General features: G+C 52.7%; 1 protein-coding gene across 1 annotated transcript; it reads right to left on the bottom strand.

Annotated features, from left to right (window-relative positions):
* Positions 1 to 2,500: 2,500 nt before the first annotated feature.
* C24H6orf132 (chromosome 24 C6orf132 homolog) lies at positions 2,501 to 16,816 on the bottom strand. The gene is made up of 5 exons (XM_048925740.1): positions 16,555 to 16,816; positions 12,732 to 12,847; positions 7,873 to 7,948; positions 4,809 to 7,527; positions 2,501 to 4,458 (listed from the first exon to the last, which is right to left on the bottom strand). Exons 1-5 carry the CDS (start codon positions 16,694 to 16,696, stop codon positions 4,353 to 4,355), a joined length of 3,159 nt encoding a protein of 1,052 aa, XP_048781697.1. The 5' UTR covers positions 16,697 to 16,816; the 3' UTR covers positions 2,501 to 4,352.
* Positions 16,817 to 20,563: the final 3,747 nt, after the last annotated feature.

Raw genomic sequence — 20,563 nt, 5'->3', positions numbered from 1 at the left:
TGCTCCAGGTTTGGCTTTCCTAGAGACAACAGTGGGTTTTTGCCAATGAAACAACAACTTGTGTTAGAAATGAATGCTACATTTTCTTTACCATGATAGCAACACTACACTGTAAGCAACTACAATGTCATAATTGTTTTCAGAGCAAAATTCCCCATCTAGAGCATTGTATTGGAAAGGTAAACAATTACAAAGAACAAGAAGTTTCCTCAAAACTGTCCCTTCAAAGAGTTAAGGCCAAAGGTTGTGTGTTACAAACTGGTGCTTGTGGAGAAAGGTGTCTTTGGAAACGGTGGAAGGCAGTTTTTAAATAAATCATCATTTTCATTTACAACTGGCTCTTAAGTTTCACTGGGCAACCTCTGCAATATTAAGAGCCAGCTGAGGTCACAGAGTGCTGAAGTTGTGATTTCAGTCCCTGGAGTTACAACCGGGCTTAAATAAACGTTCGCCGATGCCATGCAAGCAGGGACAAGTTTCAAATGGGAAGTTTTAAACCATGTGAGTTCCTCAGATCACCGTGCTGCAGAGTTCTGCCGTCCAGGGCAAAAAGCAGCACGGTGGTGGAAGATGAGGACCGTGTGGAGAAAAGGTCATGGCTGATACATTATTCCTCTTGTACAGTCGATTAAAGAAAGCACGGCAGCACATTCTGGGCTTCGTCCTGCAAACCTTCGGGTACTGCTCTGTGTTCTGCCGCAGGAGGGCAGCAGCATGACAACAGCCAGAGGTTTGCACGCATTGAAGATCATTTACCCTTTCTACCACTTGTTTTTTTCCCCCCTACCATCATAAAATAAGCACAATAAGCATCAGTTTATTTAGCAGTTGCTAGTTTGTTAGCTTACCAAGGCCATAAGCACTGGGAGGCAGCAAGGCCATAACAAGCAGCATCACACCAGCACACTGCCCACTGACTTACAAGCTATCTGCAAAGGAACTGAAGGATCCTCTGGGTTTTGTGGTGTGCTGATGCTGCCCAAGCTGCTTCACACCCTGCTCAGGCTTGGGGACACTGCTGTAATATGTTGTGGCTAGAGAAAACGCTTCAAGATACATTGCACGCTTCCCTAATGAAGAACCTTGTTTTGTAGCCAGGATTAAAGAGATGAGAATGCAAATAAGTATAATTTGGAGGCATGGAGAGAGTTAGCCACTCTGGAAACAAGCTGCCTTTTATGTTAGTGCTTGCATTGCTCATCCTGCATTTTCAATTTTAAGCACAGCATTCTAGTCAGGACTTGCAAATCACTCTGCAAGTTTCATTCCTAATGAAAAGCTCCAAACCAAGAGCACTATTTATAGAAACCCAGGCTGAACTGTAAAGCTGCTCCATCAGGCTGCTTGCCCTGCAGGGCACCGGGTGGTTCTGCAGCAATGGGCAGTGAGGAGAGCTGCCTGCTCGTGCTTCTGTTATCACTGACATTGTCACAGCAGATGTTGATACTGAGCCCTAAGCAGAAGCTGGGAAAGGTGAAGTTCAGTAGATAAGGTTAGATAACACTAAAAAAAAAAAGTCATCAAACAATACATCCAGACACATTTAATGCAAGAAGGTTGGTGTTCAGTGGCACTCATAAATAAGAGACTTTGTTCAAACACTTTACAAGTAGAGCTCTCAGTTCTACTACATCAGCAGGTGCTTTAGAGGAGGTTGCAGAGGCTCCTTTAAGTCAAATCAAGACTTGAATGACCACACTGGCAAGAGAGGGTCGAGGCATTAACAATTCCACTGTCAGCTTTCAGGATGGCTGCCAGCACTGTAAGGTCACTTGGCTCTGTTACCACCCCTCAGTTTCCCTCCTCTATCGCTAAGTTTATGTAGTAAAGCAGCTGGGGCAGAAGGAAGAGAAACAGGAATGGGAGCGAAGCAGTGTGTGCTGTGCTGACAAATCACCCGGCCGAGAGGGAGCTCCCAGCAGCTGAGCCCTCACTGCTCATTGCACTGAACTGCCCTGGAACAGCTCTGACAGCCATTTCTTTGGAATGCAAACAGTTCCCCATGGCCTTGGCCTGTTTAGTCGTACTGAAATCCTACTATTTTCCTAAAGCAGCGGGGACAGCCCACAGTGTCTAAAGAACAGAATCATTTCAATGCTTCAAACGTTCACGTTAACCAGTTTTACTGGGAAGCCCTACTCGGTTTCATTACAGCTTAGTCCATATGCATTCCCAGCATGGGCGTTCTTTGAGTAAATAAACGGCTGTTACACAAACCTGACTTACATTCTCATGCCATTTAATTTAAAGCAGTGTCCACCTGCTAGAAACAAGATGCCCCACGTAGCACTGTATTATAGCGACTTGGGAATTGCATGTCTGATTGAAACAGTAAACATGGAACTCAAAGCAAGTGCCAACGTTGGATTTCAGATTTGCTCTGAGAAAAGAAAAAATGAAACTTTTGTTGGGGGTGTTTGTTGAGGTTGAGCAGAATTCGAAAGAGGAAGGCAATCCAGAAATTGCATACATGTTAAAGGACTCATCTCCAAGTCTGAAGTCTCCCAGCAAGTCTTTTAAAGTAATTTTAGGAATTCATTTGAAGTTTCACTCATTATGCAAAAATCTACACCAGGAAACAAAAAGATCAGGTTGCAACATTATCAGTGAAGCTTCTTTGTTTTAGGGGAAAGTGGTGGAAAGTGGTGAAATTCCATCCTGAATGTGTGAAACACAAGCCTGGAGCTATGCAGACAGCATCCCAGCCTCACTCCCAAAGATCAATAAACGTTCTCAGGGCGCTCCTCATGTGGGGAACTTCCTGACTGGGGGTGGAGATGGGCAAATGGCTGTGGTACACACACTGTATGAGCCCAGGGAGTTACCGCCTAGTTCCTCCATAGCTACTCTCCTCCATAAACCAACATCCAGCCATTTAAAGGGCGCTGTTTCAATACCAGCTGGAGGGAGCGCAGCTGGAAGCCTTCCAAGTCACTGCGAGTTACTGGCATAAAAACATCCTATGAATTAGCTGTTAGGCTGATTACGGTGTTTGCGTTCTCGTTTCATTCACAGCAAAGTAAAGTTCAGAATACTTTGAAGCCTCTGCAGCATTCGAAACAGCTGTTAAATTATTAGGTAGAGCTGGAAACAACGTAAAACAGAATTTCAACGGCGTGACATTAATAAAGATAACTTCTGAAACCTGCACTGTGAGGGGAAAACTTATCACCGAGTTTTGAGTCTAATTGTAGAGCAAAATCTACTCGCAACACAAAGCAGAATAAGCTTGAATGGAACTAATGATACTGTATGACATTGAGAACAGAAAGTGCTTTCAATAAAGGTAGACTCGTGTCTCAAAGTGCTTTTAGTTTGTCAGCGATTAGAAAATACTCTCTACAAGTTTTTACACCTATCTTACAGTGATTTGCAGCAAGTTTACCTGGGAGGAAGATTTGCTTCTAACTTCTGGAACTATTCAAAACCTCAGAATAATACATTCTCACTACAGCTGACCGCAGTGTGAAATACCCTCTTTCAGACCACTCTCCTCTCCCATCACACAGCACTGGCTCCTTCAGGCAGATCTGCACTGAAGTATCCACGACGCTGATGGAAACAGCTGGAGAAAGGTCCCTCAGGTACACCACACCCCGGAGTGTCAAAAACTTTACAGTTACACCAAAGCTTAGCTTATTCATTCCCTAGATCAGAGATCTCACGTTGCCAACATGCTTCACTGCCACCCAGCCAGGCCTTGCAGTCTCCCATGACAAAGAACCGGCAACACAAACGTGCAGGCACCAAAAGGAGTGGGAAAGCAAGAGCTGTGCTCACAGAGCAGCTGCTCCCAGCCCTGGAGATGGGCACTGAGAGCACGAGCTGGCTTAAGGCATCAGTGTAATGTGTTCACTCAAGGCGGAGGGGGCGTTGATGCAGGCATCCTAAACTATTTCTATCCAATTGACCTCACGTTCTTAATTCCCCTTAAATTCAGATACATACTGGCTTGCTTCCATTACACACATCTCCAGCTTTGGCTTCTCCCCACTCCCAAGCACGATTAAACAAACAAAAAAACCCCAAACTCTCCAGTAACGATCTTTAAACTAAGGGTCTTTTGCATTTTAGAAGACCTATCAGGCTGCAAATTTGAAACCAATACTGGGGAAGAGGGAAGAAGAGAAAGAAAAACATCTTTGCTCACACAACAGTAGCTGGTCTGCAGTAACTATGCTCCATGACAGTCTTTTTGAAGAGTCCAAGTCCCAGGTTTGCTCTCCACATTCGTCCTCAGCAGTGTCGAGCAGTGTTTGCTGGCCAGGTGGAGAAAACCTGCAACAACCACGCACCTCGTTGTCTCTTCCCAGCAGAAGGACGAAGGCAGGGGAGCAGCCCTAAGGATGAGCCTATCGGTGCCCACTCTGGTAGGTGTAGGAGATGGGCTGCCGTGCCCCGGGTCTGACCATGAAGGTGTTGGTGGGTCCACCATACTGCGAGCTGCCGTGGGCAGGTCTGGAAGGAAAACAGTGGGGAAAGTCACCAAAAGCCAAAGAAACTTTGTCTGTATTCAAAATGGCCGTGCTTTTCTATTGAAGATAGTTACAAGAGATGCTTTCGTCTTTTCCCCACAAGAAGCCCCTCCACCCAGCAGCCCTCCACCCACAGCTGCAGAAGTAAGCGTGGTCATCAGTACGGCCTCTGGGCTGCCCTTGCATCCTCACCACAGAGCTGGTGGAATGAGAGCCACTGCAAAGCCCTTATCTCTGCCATTTGTGGCAGATGACCCAAGGTGTCGCTTTCCCACCAGTTTCTCAGCCCAGGACTCTACTAATGACCAGAGGTCAGTTCATGGAGCCACATACCTGCCAGCTACTAAGAAGTCCCCATTCTGCCCCTTGTACTTGGCGTCAGCCCCGCTGTACGGCCCAGCTTTCCCAGCTGAATCGATGGAGGTGCGCCTGCCCTGCGCGCTACCAGGGCTGTTCCAGTGGGCAGAGCTGAGGCGGCGGGTCCCATCCCCAGCTGAGGAGCTGTACGCCCCAGAGCCATAGGATGGGAGCCCTGCGCCCCGGGCAGCTGCTCTGGGGTAGGAGTGTTCAGGCTCGGAGACGTAGAGCCGCTTTTTGATCAGCGGGCGGCTGCTCGGCCCTCGGCTGAGGTAACCGGCGGCACTGCTGTAATCTGGGCACGGGGGTGCCAGGTCACCATTCCTCCTGCTGTGCTCCGAGGGCTCCTGGCTGCTCCCATAGCCGTAACTACGGCCGTAGCCAGGCCACCTGAAGTACCGCGGTGTGTCGGAGCCTCGGCTGCAGTCAGGGAAGCTGGGGCACTTGTGGTTCTCTTCACGGCTCTGCGGGATCCCACCAACCTCATCCGCCTCATTGCTGAACTCGGGGGGCGGGGGGATGATGGCGTAGTCCAGCGCTGCCTCCCCGTTCTCCTCCTCCTCTCCAGACGTGGTGTGGCGGGGAGGGTTGGGGTTCTTTGGCTGCTCCAGCAGACCCCGCAGCAGGCTGGAGGCTGCAGCCCGCTGCTGCCCTGAGTGCTGCCCATTGCCCACCGCCTGGCCCTGCTCTGAGGAACTGGAGAAGGACGGCGGCTTGCTCTGTGCTGCCGAGGGCCGGGGCACCACGGTGAAGGAGTAAGGCTTGGATTCGTGGCGGTAGAAGCTGGTGCTGGAGGTGGTTTCTGATGCGCTGCTGCCGAATTTGCTGTGTGGCCTGGCTCTCGGCGGTCCCCCCGCATCGCTGCCCTGGCGGCCCCGCTGTGCCCGCTGCCGGGCTGCCAGCAGCAGTGCCATGGGAGAGCCCCGCTCTACCCGCTCTCCTGTCACCGGGTGGATCAGCACCTCCTCCTGCCCTGTGCCCAGGACTCCTGGGGGGCTGCTGGCTGAACTCGGGGGGCAGGCAGGCTCAGCTTCACCAGCCCCGGCCCGATGCACTTTGTACTGGAAGATGTCGGTGTTGGGCTGCGGCGCTGGGGAAATGGGGGGTGATGGGATGGGGGGAGCTGGCAGCTCCTCCACTGCTCTCTGAGGTGGGCCTGGGGGGCTCACACTGCTGTCAGGGAAGCGGGGAGCAGGGGTTGAGCTCTCCATGGCCTTGTTAGCGGCAGGGATGACGGGAGCAGGATGATTCTCTTGTTCCGTTTTCTTCTCCACAATCGCAGCATCTGCTGGGGCTGGCAGTGAGCTCAGGGCTGGTTTTGGCAGCACGGCGTCACCCGGCTCAGGAGGGCTCAACCCTGAATGCGAGGCACTGCCACCATCCTCAGGGCTCTGCTTCTCACCACCGAGCCCCAGGGCTGGCTTCCTTTCTTTCTTCAGGGAGAACACAGCCTCCAGCTCACTCCTGATCTTCTTCACGCTGTGGGGCTGCGCAGTGGGGCTGCTCTCCACAGCTGGTTGTGCTGCACCAGGGTGTCCCCCCATGGTACTGGGGCTGCTCCCAGGCCCCTCTTTCCTCTCTCTCTCCTCTCCTGTAGGTGATGACAAAGCTTTTCCAGCAAGCCTGGCTCCATCAGATCCATGGTTACCAGCATGGTTGGTGCTGCCATTTATGGGCTGGGGGGCTGCTGGCCCTTCCGGCTGCCTCTCATCCCTCCTGGGAGAGCGCAGCAGGGCCGACAGCTCATGCTGCAGCTGGCTCAGACTGCTGGGATCCTTCCAACTGTCCTCACAGAGAGGATAGTCCGGAGGGGGCAGCTCCAGGTCGTTTGCAGTGATAACTTCAGATTTTGGAGGAGAGTCTCTGATGTCTGTTTTTGGCTGGAGGTTCTTCGGCTCTGAGCTGGGCACTGAGGTCCGGCTGCTGAGCACAGCGCCCGGCTTGGGGCTCAACGGAGGAGGGGCTGCCTTGGTGATGGGCTGTCTCAAAGGCGGATTTCTTTCCTTGGCTTCTCCTGCATGAACTTTGGCTGCGGGTCTAATGGTGAAGCAGGGTGGGAGGGGAGGCCGTGCATGGGGCTGCCGGGTGAAGGGCTCGATGCGGGAAGGCTGGCTCTCCTGCACGGGGATGGAGGAGGACCGGGCCGGGGCAGGCGGGGGCACCTTGAAGGACCTGGGAAAGGTGAGATGGGGCTCGGGGCACTGCTTAGGGGCCTGTGGGTTCTCCTCTGCACTGGGGGCAGCCGGCACCTTGGTCTCAGCAGGACAGAGTGGCCCCTCATCATCCACCTGCCTCGTGTTCAGCACCGTCTCAGACTTCCACTTGGAGATGCCATTGCTGAAGGGTACAGGAGCCTTGCTGAGCGGTGGAGCCGGCGGGATGAAGTCTGGAGGTGCTGGCGTGATGGGGGAGGGCAGAGTGGGCTCTGGGGGTGGTGGAGGTGCCACAGCAGGGGGTGGTGGCACTGCCTCAGGTGGTGGCAGCGGCGGCGATGGTGGCAGTGCTTCGGGTGGTGGAGGAGCCGGTGGGGCTGGAGGTGGAGGTGTGAGCACCTGCGCTGTTGGAGGAGGTGGTGGGGGCACTGATGGTGGCGGAGGGATGTCCTCATCCTCGTCTTCCCTCTCGAGAGCCTGTGGGCGCAGGTCCCCCACCGAGCTGTACATCCGGTAGTTCCCGTTCATCTGGGAGCCGGGGTCTGCAAGGAATAGCAAGAGCAGGGTGGCATGAGCACCTCCACCAGCACTGCAAAGACCAGAATTTCCTCTGGTCAGCCATCCTCCTAGGAAGCTGGTTTATTTTGCTGAGCAGCTGTCTAAAGCTTGCTTAACTCTAACAGCCACTACACCTCAACTTTTAAAAACAAATTCATTTTCAACGACCCCACAAAGTTATTAACAGCAGGTCTGGTTTTAGCATTAAAATCTCAGGATCAGACTGTCTGCTCCAGAGCATGGCAAGTGCACACTTTCTTCAAAGGATTCCCCAAGTCCAAGGACTTGCTGAACTCGTTGCACTGAAGGACTTTGGAAAGAACCCTTACCAGGAGCTGCCTTTTCCTCAAAGTCATCCGGCACTGATGGTGTTGGCACAGCAACCCCGTGGGATTCCTGGGCGTTCTGTTGAGAAAACAGAGCTGTTTAATGCTCAGGGATTTAGAATAAAAGGTTGTTAAGCAGGCAATAGGCTGTATAGCTGGTAATCTAAGCAAACAGAAACCTGATGGGATCCAGTGCCGTTTCTCAGCAATGGAGGTACTGCAGCAGCTGCTGCTGATGCTGTTTAAGTGGACTGGAAGCGGTCAAGGTTGCACAAGCCACAGGACAAAACTTTCCTTGCTAGTCAGGTGCAGACAGGCTGAAAGGAGCGTGGTTGTTTCACACCCAAGCTTAGGGCTCCACAACTTGACATCAGCAGCATTAGTTTCTCACCATTCACCTATCAAGTCAATTTAATCGCTCTCTCTGGTTTTGTGGGCACTGCTCTGCAGCAAGCCCTGACAGCCTCTGCCACAGCCACTGAAGCTGCAGAAAGGCTTCCAGGTTTTTGGGAAACTCTGGCACCAGCATATCTGAACAGGCTGGGGAAAACTGCTGCCTGTGTGGTTTGCTTCACTCTCAATCACTCCCTTAGCATTCATGCTGAAGACTCAGCAGCACATTTAGCTCTTGCAGGACCGTGCAATTTAGCAGCCTACACATCTGTGAGGATGCCCACAGCCAGGGCAGCTGTGATAATTACAGCCACCCACTGTCAGATATTCACAGCACGGTGACTCACCCAGAGTGCTGACCAGGGCTCCTGCCTCACGCCTGCCAAAAGCAGAAAAGCTCTCCTCCTTCCTGCAGTGACTCACTGTAAGGTTGGGGTTGCAGTTGCTCATGAAATGTACAATAACGCACCCATGGCTGAAACACAACCTGGTGCTGAATCAGGCTGCCACGCAGACGTAAGCAACTGCAGCAGTGCACTGGGCTTTCAGATAGCAGTGTTGAGATAAACCGTAGCAAGGACGTACCAGGAGCTCCCGTGGGCAGGAGCTGGGGACACACTGCTGTGTGTGCAAAGGAGACACTCTTCAGCTTGCACCACGTCTGTGCAGTGTCTCGGTAATGATTGAGCCAGCGTCCTTTGCCTTTCGTTGGTACCACCACTGTTTTCACAGGAGCTTGCTATAGGATTCCAAAGTCTGTTTGCTCAAAGGTTGAGTGCCTACAGACAGCCCCATGCAGGGCACAGGCAGCACGTGAGCATTACATACCGGGTGTAAGGAGATTGGGAACGTGAGCTGCTGGGGCAGGGTTGACTTCAACAGAAGCCTGAGCCCTTCAGAAGGGCCCTGTGTCCTTCCCATACCCAAACGTGCACATGCTACTGCCCTTGCAAAGTCTATTGCCCTACAGATGACCAAACACCCTCTATAACCACAAGTGAGTGAGCCAGATAAAGGCAAGCCCAGAGAGAGTAAATGGGAACGCAGAGCTCATGGCATTGAGCAACTGATCAGGGAACTTCACGCTGGTGGGAAGCCAAGGTCTGCTGAGGCATTAGGACAGATCTCTGTTAGTGGCAAAGTGCACCAGGTGAGCTTTACAACCTCATCTAAGAGTTCCATACCATTCCTAAAGGTACAATGCAGAGGAAGGATCCTCAGCTTCAGCTGAAAGCCAGAAAGAAGATGAAGAGTAACAGAGACACTTCAAGACCAGAGAACAAAATGGTCCGATGCAACCAAATTCCAAAGGCCAAAAGGAAGGAGCCAATGGTACCCATTTTCCATGGAAATTCATTTGCTGCCTATCTCCAGAACACACTGAGTGTTTCTGCTCATTTACAGGAGAACAAAAACGTCTGGGGCTCGTTTGACCTGAATTAAAAGCAAAGTATGCATCGCATGTTTGGATAGCAGTAGGTAGAAAAGAAAGAGCAGACAGAAGAGATCTATGCAAAACTGGAGGAAACAAAGTCCACACATCATAAATGAGCCATTTTGGACATGTTACTTCAACAGGTCCTACAAACTGGGCAAGCCTGTTTCACACTCAAAATTTCTGTGGCAATCACTAATGCTCAGCATCTGAAAACCCACCCATCCTCACATCACAACCTGGCTTCTAAAATGGAAAGCATCTCCAATGCACTGCCAGCCTTGAGAGATGACCAGAAAGATTATTTCCCTCCCATGTGTTTGCTAGGGGTGTGACAGCCCGAAGCTCCCGCTGATTCACAGCAGGCTGCCGTGCTCGTGGGTGGTGCACCAGGAACCTGCATTTCCAGTTTGTGGTGCTCGAAATCAGATTTGTGTGCTGAGGATCCTATTAGGGTGAGCTTTCACTGCAACAACCAGGAATCCCTTTTCAGCACTGAGACAAAACCAAATATCCTCTGCCTCCAGTGGAAGAGCTTGTGGTCCTCAGCTCCCCCAGTCTTTCGAATCACAGAATTGTTTGAGATAGAAGGAACCCCCAAAGGCCACCTGGTTGTACTGCCCTGCACTGAGCAGGGTCATCCATCAGGTGCTCAGAGCCCTGTGCTTGGGTGTCTGCAAGGACAGGGCACCACCTCTCTGGGCATTTCCTGCGGAAGCCCATGCTTCCCACCCATTAAGTGAGCTCAGTTTAAGGCCACTCCTTAAATAAAGCACCAAAACAGCTACCTTGCATTTTGAGAGTCTTAAAGAAGCCAACTATTTCCCCATGTAAGGACATCTACCTCCTAACTCTATTCTGAAGCAAAGCCTGGGAAATTTGGTGGCTAACCGAAGGAATTTCATCCCCCACGTGCCAAAGCTTTGCAGGAGAAAGGGACACTGCACAGACAGATGGCCGTGCTCTGCCTGCTCCATCCAGGGCTGCCGATGCCCACTGGTGTGCAGGGAGGGCTGCAGAATGCTGGCATGCAGGGAGCAGGCACTGCAGGGCAGGGTGTGAGCAATTGCCTGACTCAGCTGCCCACGAGCTGCTCCCCAGCATGCTGCTGGCTGGGGAATGCAGAGGGGTTGGGTGGGAAGAAAGGGTTAAGGCTGCAGATCAGCCCAGCGCAAATATGCGTGTGGCAGCAGAAGCGTCTGTGCCAAGACAAATCATCATCAAACCTGATCAAAATAATGCAAATTATCAACCCAGACTGGTCCTCCAAAATATGTGGCTTACACCTACTGCCGATTTCTTCAGTTAAACACGTTACTGTCAGAAGAGGAGCACAGTGGTAAGGATCCATCACTCTGGGAGAACCCCCCCAGACCATCTATGCCCCCGAAGGCAGCAGGAAAACAGCACTGCCAGGATGACAGCCCAAAGTATTTATTCCATTTGCGCCATTTACTCCAGTATCACCTTCACGCCCACTAGGAAGACGTTTGGAAGCTCTGAGAAGATGCAAAGACCCAGCAAGTGCTTTGGGGTGCCAGCTACGGTCATGTGCTGAGCTCTGTGATACCAGAGGAGTTTTTTCAGGCACTGCTCCTAACTGACAGCCCACGTGATTTCTTTCACCTCCTGTGGTCTTCTGGAGGGCACTGGGGAGGGCACAATCCTTTGTAGCTTGCTAATTATGCTTTCAAGTGCTCTATAGCCTCCCCCCTCGTTGTCCTCCCAGTGACACCTGTGCAACCCATGAATGAATTGCACCCAGGTGACAGCAGACCAGCTCTTCTGCTGCGGGTGATGACTGCTCTTAAGGATGAGGGTGTACAAGGAAAACATCCTTTACTCAGACAGGTCTTGCTTGTCAAGACTAAGGACTTCTAAATATGTTCATTGACCCGTATCACTTCAGATTTAGCTGTCTGTCACCGTCGCAAAACTACCTCTGAGCAACCCCACACTTCCCACTTCATGTACCTACACGAGGTAAGACCACTGGAAAGGTGCCTTACACAGGAAGACAGCTCGCTCAGCACAACTGGCAGTGCAGCACCAGAGCCTGCACTGAGCACTTGTGGCTTTTGGAGGCAGTGGTGTCCCAGCTGTGGTCCAACCACCTGTGGTCCACGTGCACTGGCACTCCCTCCTTTGGACACTGGTAGCCCTGCTCAGAGCTTTATCCCATACACAGAGAATGGGAAAAATAACTGTCCAACAGCCACAAAGCTTTGTGACAGTGTCCTGATAACACAGGTGTGACAACTGCCCACAGCTGCTCAGATACAGAGAACAAAACCCACTGCCCAGTCCCATCCCCAGCCATGCTGGGTGGAGGAGCTCTGACCAGGAGTGCGACTTCAACCACCACAAACTCATCTAGCAACACAAAGATGTCACCTTTGGGATTAGCTCAGACATGGACATGCTGCTCTTCCCTCCATGTCAGCCTTTGGCTTGTGCAAAGGTTCTGTCACTCCCCAAACTCCTTACAGAAAAAGAAAAAATGCAGCTTGGTCATTCCCTGCTTGCTGAGCTTGTGATGTTTGACATTCACGTCTGGTGTTTGCTATGGGACACGGAAGATGCTACTCCTTCGTTTCACACCAGAACAAAGAGATTTGGAGTCAGTGCAGCCCATCAGGCTCTGCAGGCACCTGCTGCATCGCCTCCTTGCTCCTGGGCCAGAAACAAGAGCTTTCCTCCTGCTCTATCCAGCACGACGCCAGATCAGAGACTGCCAGCAGTTACACAAAGAGCAGCGCCAGCCAGATCTGTTCATCTACACACTCAGCAATTTTGACAAAAATGAAAGTACAAGGCAGATAATGCTCACATCTCTCACCCAAGCATCTCGCCTATGCCCAACAAGAGCCTTGAACTCGAATCACCTCCTAATCCCTCGCATTCATCATCATTACAGAGTGGTTTGGCTTTCCATTTCTTTTCTTCCCCCCCCTCCCCAAAGAGGAGGATGAGGGAAGCAACCAGCCTGGCTGGTTCTGGGTATCAGCCCACAGCACTGCTGGCCAACACTCACCAGGGGCAGGAATGTCAGCAGCGGCCGCACTCTGGGACGAGGCTTCAACGTTGCAGTTCCGGAGTCGGTCATCGTCCCAAAGCGGTTGTCACCATAATACACTTCAATCACATCCCCTGAGAGGAAGAAAGGACAGTTAGCAGCAGAACTGCATTCAGGGCAGCAGGGAAACAGCACTGGGCAGCACCTCGCTTCAGAAAGCGCTGGGAAGGATTTGCTGTATCAGCTCCCAGAAACGGGCAAGGAGCATCACACTGTGTAGGGGATTGGAGCTGAGGAGGCAGGTCTGGGCTCCAGGTGGTGAAGGTGGGAGAGCACAGGCATTTCTCTGACAGGCTCATTTCTAATAGCAATGAAGCAAAATTTAGCTCTGGGGACCAAATGTCAGTACTGTATCCAATTCACTCCCCACCCAGATTTGGTCTGGGGAAGGAAGATGCCCCTCTGGGACAGCACAGCAACAGACATAGAACTTCCCCAGGAGGTGCTTTCTGGCCTCTCTCTGTGCACTCCCAGCAGGACAGGTGCTGGGGCCACTCATCCAGCTGGATGTGTGACATGGCATCCCTAGAGCATCCTTCTATGCGTTGCTGCAAGTTGGCCTCTCATAATTGGCACTGGAGGACAAACTGCTCACCCCAACACTGAGCCTCCAGCCAGCCTTATGAAGAGAGGCTCCGAACTGTCCACGAAATGCTACGATGAGCACAGAGCCCTGGCACTGTGAGCAGAAGCTCTCAGGTGCTGCTGGTTCCCAGCCCTGTGCTTCTACCTTCAGCCACACCTCTTGGGTCAGTTCATTTCTGACGGAGAATAAAGCTCATAAAATTACTTTAATTGCGTTCTTTGTGTCTGATTAACAGCATGAACTTACAAGCAGAAGCTCTGAAGCGTGTAAACCCCACCTTGGCTGGAAGGAGATGCACCAATAATTCCCAGCCAAGCAGGGTGACCACCACCAAATACAGGGGTCTGAAAAGGAAGAGGGGGGGAAGCATGCAAAGCAGCTGTGACCAGAGAAGGTCAGCACCACCAACAGATATCGATAGCAAAGAGGATAAAGCAGAAACCAATAAAGCGGAACCAAGAACCAGCGTTCCGCTCCAAAACACTGACGCTGAGAAGTAAACAGACTTATTTTCCCCTTGAGAAGTTTGGGAGCACAGTGCTCAAGCTCCCATGCTAAAGCGGGAAGTGCAGAAATAAGTTTCTGTCAAGTTCCATACTGAAATTAAAGGTTGAGGAGCAGAAGAGCAAAAGTTGCATAAGCTCAGTGGTAGTAGAAGGCTGTGGTTCCATGCCTCCAGCACCTCCAGGCAGGCTGACCATGTCCCCTGGCACAGCTCATGTCCCCCATGCTGCCTCCCCCTCCTCACACAGGTGGAGGCCCTGGTGGGGTCTCTGGACAATCCTGGGCTGTCATGGCACACAGCCACGTCTGCTGCTAGGGCTTGATAAACAGAGTGGGAAGGAGACACCAGGCATTGCATACATATGGGCAAGACCAGGAGGCAGGGCAGATTTTCTCTAAAGTAGTAAACGAATCAGAGCAGGTCCAACTGGGGCTGGGATGGATGGAATGCAGTCTTACGCTGCAGAGAAGAAATCATTAAACAGGAACTTCCTCTGCTGAACAAACTCAAACACCTCAAAGGGACTTCAGAGAGCCGGTGCGCCTTCCTCTCATTGGCTGCAAGAAGCTCTGCTCACTGGGGACCAGCAGAGATCAGCCAAGAAGGAAAGAGAAGTTTACACTGAGTTCAGGGAGATAAGGGGAGGGCAAATGCTTAAATGCATCCCCACAGAACTAAAGCATTTTCTTCACCTGGAGTGAAGGAATTGGCCATGGTGGGGGCTGGAAACGTCTCAGGAGGGATGAAAGAATTCAGCCTAACCATGAGCTGTAACACCAGGTCCAGCAGGCATGCAAGCTTCTCCTTTCTCCTACCACAGTCTGCCCTAACGTACAGCCCAGTGTATCCACCATCCTCTGTCCCTATGGACTTCCCTGAGATGCCAGCACGTAATTACTGTTATTGTTAATTTTGCACAACCCCTCGGGTAACCCCACATTCAGCAAGCAAGCAGCAAGAGCCAAGGCCAACACAACATGGGAATGTTGATTCAGACAGCTTTGTGGAGCAGAGATAGAGCGGTTCAGAGACCTGAAATAATGTGAGAATTTCCTATTAAGACATTGAGTAAGTAAACTCAGTGAGAAAATGTATTAAAGATCACAAGGGCTTTGATCCTAGATTACTAAGCATCTCTAACCTGAATGCATTTAATTAAAGTAAAATGAAGTGCTTGTAGTTGTGCTTTCTTTGCTAGATAAACAGGACCTGCCTGCTGCAGGTCTGTCACTGTACTGTTTCCTGGAAGGAGAGCTTGGGGAAGCTCTGGAGCCACAGGGAGCAGCTGGCCCTGGCCAAGCGTTGGCCACTCTGTGGCATTCGGTCTGTTTTGAAGTCATTTGTGTCCCCTCAGTTGTGGGAAACAAAATAAGCCATTTACAACACATGCAATGGAACTCTTTCCTACTCCAGGGTTGGTTGCATCACCTGGAGCAGGCGCAGCACAGCCGGGAACCGCAGCGAGGAGGCGGCAGCAGTCACTTCGTTCAGGAATCTCTGAGTCAGTGACAGGCAGACCTACACCCTTCCCACGTTGCTTAACTTCTGTTTACTTTGTATGAAAAATCCAAGGTGGGGATTCGCACGGGCAGGGGACTCTTTGGGGCAGCAACCACGGCATGCAAAGATGCAGCAAACCTTTGAGAAGCAGGGAGTGCATGGGGCTTCATGGGGTGAAAATAAACTGTTTGGGATCCAAGAGAGCCTGGGAGCAGCACTCCATTCAATGCACTGAGCACACACTGCTCAGAGCACAGTCACTCAATGCATGTGCCACGCAGAATCATAGAATGGCCTGGGTTGAAAAGGACCATAAAGATCATCTCGCTCCAACCCCCTGCTATGTGCAGGGTCACAAACAAGCAGACCAGGCTGCCCAGAGCCACATCTTGGCTTTGAATACCTCCAGGGATGGGGCATCCACAACCTCCTTGGGCAACCTGGAGCCATAGAAATGAACCAACAGCACGAACACCACGAGGATGGCAGGGAGTGATTCAACCACCTTCATTTATGCACAAGTTCCAGGACTTCTGGCTTTTACTCTGCGCAGCAGCTCCTACACCTGCAAGGAATGCCTTTGTACTGCGCCGCAGCCATGGGAGCCCATTGGGTAGCAAGCAGGCAGCAAGTTTGTTGCTTGCTTTTTGTTTGTTTACTTTTAACTCAAGCCACATCAGAGAGAGGCCCGAATCCCGCTCACATTCGCAGCAGGCAGAAAGCAACGATTTTCCCTCTGCGTTCGAGAGCTGCAATGAAACTCCATCACGTTTTACCCGAGTTTCACCAGCGGCCTTCGGGGCGTAACCGCGCTGCGACGGCACCGCTTCGCCCAACAGCGGGGGAGCAGCGCTGGAGGTTCCGCTGGGAGCTCACAGCCAAACCCCATCCTGCAGCGGCCGCTGCCACCCCGGCTGCACCACCGTCACCCCTTCCCCCTCCTCCCTGAGCCCCCAGGGCACAGCGTTGCGATTACAAGCAAACGAAACGCAAACAGCACCCCCCTCAATCACGGCGTCTCATGAAACAGCTTTAGGGAGGGGAGAGGAAAGCCGGGCAAAGAGCGGCGCGGCCGCATCGCAGGGACGAGACGGGAACGGGGCAGCCCTTCTCCCCGCCCCGCAGCGCTCCGGGTCGCCCCTCCCCAAGCTTTCCTCCCCCCGGCTTCACGGAGGATGGGGAGCACTGACCGGTGCCTCCAGCGCTGTCGGAGGTCACCTCCTGGCTGAAGATCCAGGGCGGGTTGGTAGCGAAGAGCGAAGCGGCGGCCGTGCCGTGCTTCTTGCCGAAGAGGCGGCTGAAAGTGCCCTGCACGGAGTGATGCTTCTTCATGGCGGGGCTCCGCCGCTCCGCTCCGCTCCCGGCACCGAACCTCCGGCGGCACCGGGCCGCTGGGAGCGGGAGGCAGCGGGCAGGGAGCGAGCGGAGCGGCCGGAACACCTGGCCCCGCCCGGCCCCGCCTCCGCCAGGTGCCCGCCCGGCCCCGCTCCTCCCGCCGCCTTCCTCTGCTTCCCCTTCAGCCCCAGGTGCAGCCACGCGACTTTTCCGACTCGTCCCCAGCGTGGCCAAGCTTTTCCCCGACGGTTGTCTGTCTGTCCCGCTGTCCCACGAGCATAGAACGGCTTGAGATGGAGAAGACCCGCAAAGGCCATCAGGTCCCACTGCCCCGCAGTGCACGGGGACGCCCACAGCTCCATCAGGTGCTCAGAGCCCCATCCGCTGCCCTCGGGTGCCCACAAGGACGGGGCTCGCTGAGTTGCAAAGCCCCATTCACACATACGGATCCCCTACAGATCCCTGCAAACACCAGCCCTCCCTGCACACCCCGCACTGCTGGCAGCTGGGCTATTTCAGACACAGAAGCTGAAAGACAGTGGGAATTGACCCCAGATCATTTTTCCTGAAGCGTCCCACGCTGCCATCAATGTCCTGTCTCACAAATAAGAGCTGAGGGTTAATGAGTAACCTTGGTTATTAATAAATGATGGGGCTTACGGGAGAACTTTAAACCCCAAATAATTGTCAGAACATTAACTCTGAAGCAAGCTACAGTGTAAGGTCCTCCTATCTTGCATTTATTTCTGCTTCCATGCTGTTTTGGCAGTCAAAAGGATACTGATTTCTTTCCCAGTGGTAACTATCACATATTTAATCACTTTTTGAAATCCCTCTTTCCACAGCGTTTTCTTTATACACAAAGCACAGTGTGGGAACAGTGAAAAACGAGCACTGCTGTGACATGGCAAAAGGCTCCAACCACCTCGTGAAGGGCCAGGCAACACCAAGAGAAAGAGAGCCAACAAAAGTGGCAAATGCAAAAGGGAGGGGAGCTGAGAGGCTGACCGTGTGAGCTCTGGACCTGTTACAGGCTGTGATATTTCAGAGCCTTTCCAGGATGCAGCTGGATCCACCAACACCCCACGCCCATCCTGCAGGCTGATGCTGCCAGGGAATCTCCAGGCCTGACCTGCTCTGTAATTAGTGGGGCTCAGCCCTCGGGACTGTTAGCTTAACTGCTGCTTATGGAGAGGTGGAACGGAAGCAAACAAACATCTGTCTGAGTGCATCTCCTGCGTGCCCCGGGTGTGCCTGGGGGCTGCAGCCATGGATCAGGGGAGAGGGGCTCCTCTGGGGAGCAGAAATCAAATGCGAGGAAGGAGCCCCATGCTGCCAAATGGAGCGGTTTTATTTCACCAGCCGATGGGTGAAACAAAAGCATTGTTATGTGAAAGGACACAATATCTCTGCGAGACATGCCAGGTGTAAGTGCTGGGCTGATAGTCGCAGTCTTTGACTGAACAAATGGAGCGGGGCACGCAGAAAGGCAAAGAAAGTCACAAGAAAGGGGAAGGAGAAGAGGAACTGTTTTGAGGAGATAAGCCAATGAAGTTCCATGGGATGAGGAAGCTCTCTTGCACAGAGCTGCTTCACAAAATGCTGTTGCACTGCAGAGATGTCAGAGGGGCTGTGAAGCTGCAGCGCTGCTGTGCAGTGACAGGGAGGGATGGTTCAGCCCCTTCCACCAGCACCAGCAGTTTCTGCACCCTACAGATGGGGGTCACAAGAATACCTCAAATGGAAAGAGCAAAAGAAAAGCACACCAGGTGTGGTGCAGGCTTCAGCACAGGGCAGGCTCGGATGATGTAGTGAAGATGCCCCACTTAGTGACAGCTGTGTTTTAAGGGAGGCTGATGCTGCTGGTGGGGCAGGTGGGCTGCTGGGCTGGGTGCTTGGCAGGGAGGAGCTGGGAGGACTGGGGTGGCTGCCAGCTGACTTCGTGGCACAGAGATAGCCCTGTGAGCACTGCCGTGATGGAACACTGCTGTGTGAGGCTCTCTTTGATCACAGGTGAACACCCCAGAACAATCTGCCTTTGCATCAGTGCAGGGAGCTGCGCCCTGCAGATGCAGATCTCCCTGGTGAGAAATGCTTGTGCAGTGAGGTTCTGCTGCCAGACCCCATAGAAGTTGGGAGGAGAAAGCCAAGCAACGAAGCAGCTCGTGCCAAAAGGAATATTGGGTCTGTGCTGCCGGGGCCATGAACTGGTGGTGGCAGAGCAGCTGCATGGGCAGCTGTGGCCGAACCCCTTTGCCTTGGGGCCACCACCCTGGTGACACCACAATGGCCCCAGAAGCCCCGGTGCAGGGAGAGCTCTGCTAACAGGACATCGTGGTGCCAGGGAGCAGCAGCATCCCTGCCCCTGTGCACATGCGTCAGTCCCTGCGCAGGGACAGTGACAACATCCCAGGGTAGGGCTGCTGCTGCCAGCAGGGCAGAATACTCTGGTAAGTCAGCCTTGCCCCTGTGACCCCACCTGTAGGGATCTTCTCTGGGAGTCAAAAGGCAATGTGGAAGGGATTAGAGGCCTTAAATGCATGGCTGAACAAAATAGGATTGCACAGGACTCTTAATCCCTGCTAGAGTTCTGCCAGTACCATAAATAGTGCCATGGACGTAGAACTGGTGCTTCCCCTCCATGATCACGTAATCAGGTGCACCACACGGGCACGAGGGATCTTTCAGTGCCCCACAGGGTGAGGAGGAAGCCTCAGGGCAGGAGAACCCATGGCATGAGCAAAGCCCAGAGCTCAGCACTCCCCGGCCCAGAATCCTGCCCAGCGCTGCCCTATCGCAGGGCGCGTGCGAGCCTTGCACATCTCAAAGGCATCTACATGACTTAGCAGTTAGGTTTTCAAAGCACTCAAGGCCTTACCCACACACCCCAAATGCGCTGCCTTAATAACGCTGATGCCTCCCTGCTGGGTGGGTGCAGTTGCAGCAGCTCAGTCGTGTGCATACTTGTCTGCTATCTGTCAAAGCGCACAAGGCAAGGAGCTGTAATCATGCATACGTGTGACTGTGATTGGAACTGAGCAAACCCCAGAGTGTTTGGAGCAGGGATCCACAAACCACAGTGCAAGGTCCGCTCTTACATCTTCGAGACCCAAAGCCCCGATATTTTGTCTCCCATGGGAAGTGCTGGGAGCCAGGTTGTTTCCTTGCTGGAGGGACAGCTGAACTACTGCTTGTGCTGAGCTCTGGCCACAGGGACTTCCAGGCACCGGGCAGATGGCTGCATCTGGGAAATAAGTGACAAAGTGAGGCGATAAGCCTGGGGGATCTCATCATTTCCCTATGAGGCTGAGGGAGATTTCTATAAATGATTCACTGGTGTTCCCCTCATAATAGGTTTAGCAGGCTCTGTTCAGAGCCAGATACGCAGAACCAAAATAAAGCACCAGTAAGCCAGGGCGTCACGGAAACTGGGAAACTTCTTTATGTGGTTAAAAATAAATTCAGACAGCGAGGAGTTTATTTAGGACGCCCAGAAGTAAATAGGATAATTGCTGGGGGAAGAGCCAGTTTCCATCGGCACAGAGCTGCCATCAATGAAAACAAGATAACTGAGTCATGGTTAAATAACCATGGCAAAATAATTCTGCAGTCAGGCTCAGCCTCGAGTAGCCGGGGGGCACGAGGCAGGGCTGCTGTGCTGGGCACACACCCACACCGTGTCCTCCTGCAAAGGGTTCTCTCATCCCTATGGGTGGGATGGCTGCTTTGTGCTGCCCCTGGTCCGGTGCTGGGCACGTCTCTGGTGTGCTGACCTTGGGGCAGGGACAGGCTGGCCTCACCAGATTCAATAATTCTGTTTTCCCCTTGGCACTGCTGAGGGCTGTGCCTCCAGGCTGTGCTTGC

Source organism: Lagopus muta, chromosome 24 (genome assembly GCF_023343835.1).
Source record: "Lagopus muta isolate bLagMut1 chromosome 24, bLagMut1 primary, whole genome shotgun sequence".
Taxonomy (NCBI): domain Eukaryota; kingdom Metazoa; phylum Chordata; class Aves; order Galliformes; family Phasianidae; genus Lagopus; species Lagopus muta.
This window is presented reverse-complemented; position numbering and strand designations above follow the sequence as displayed.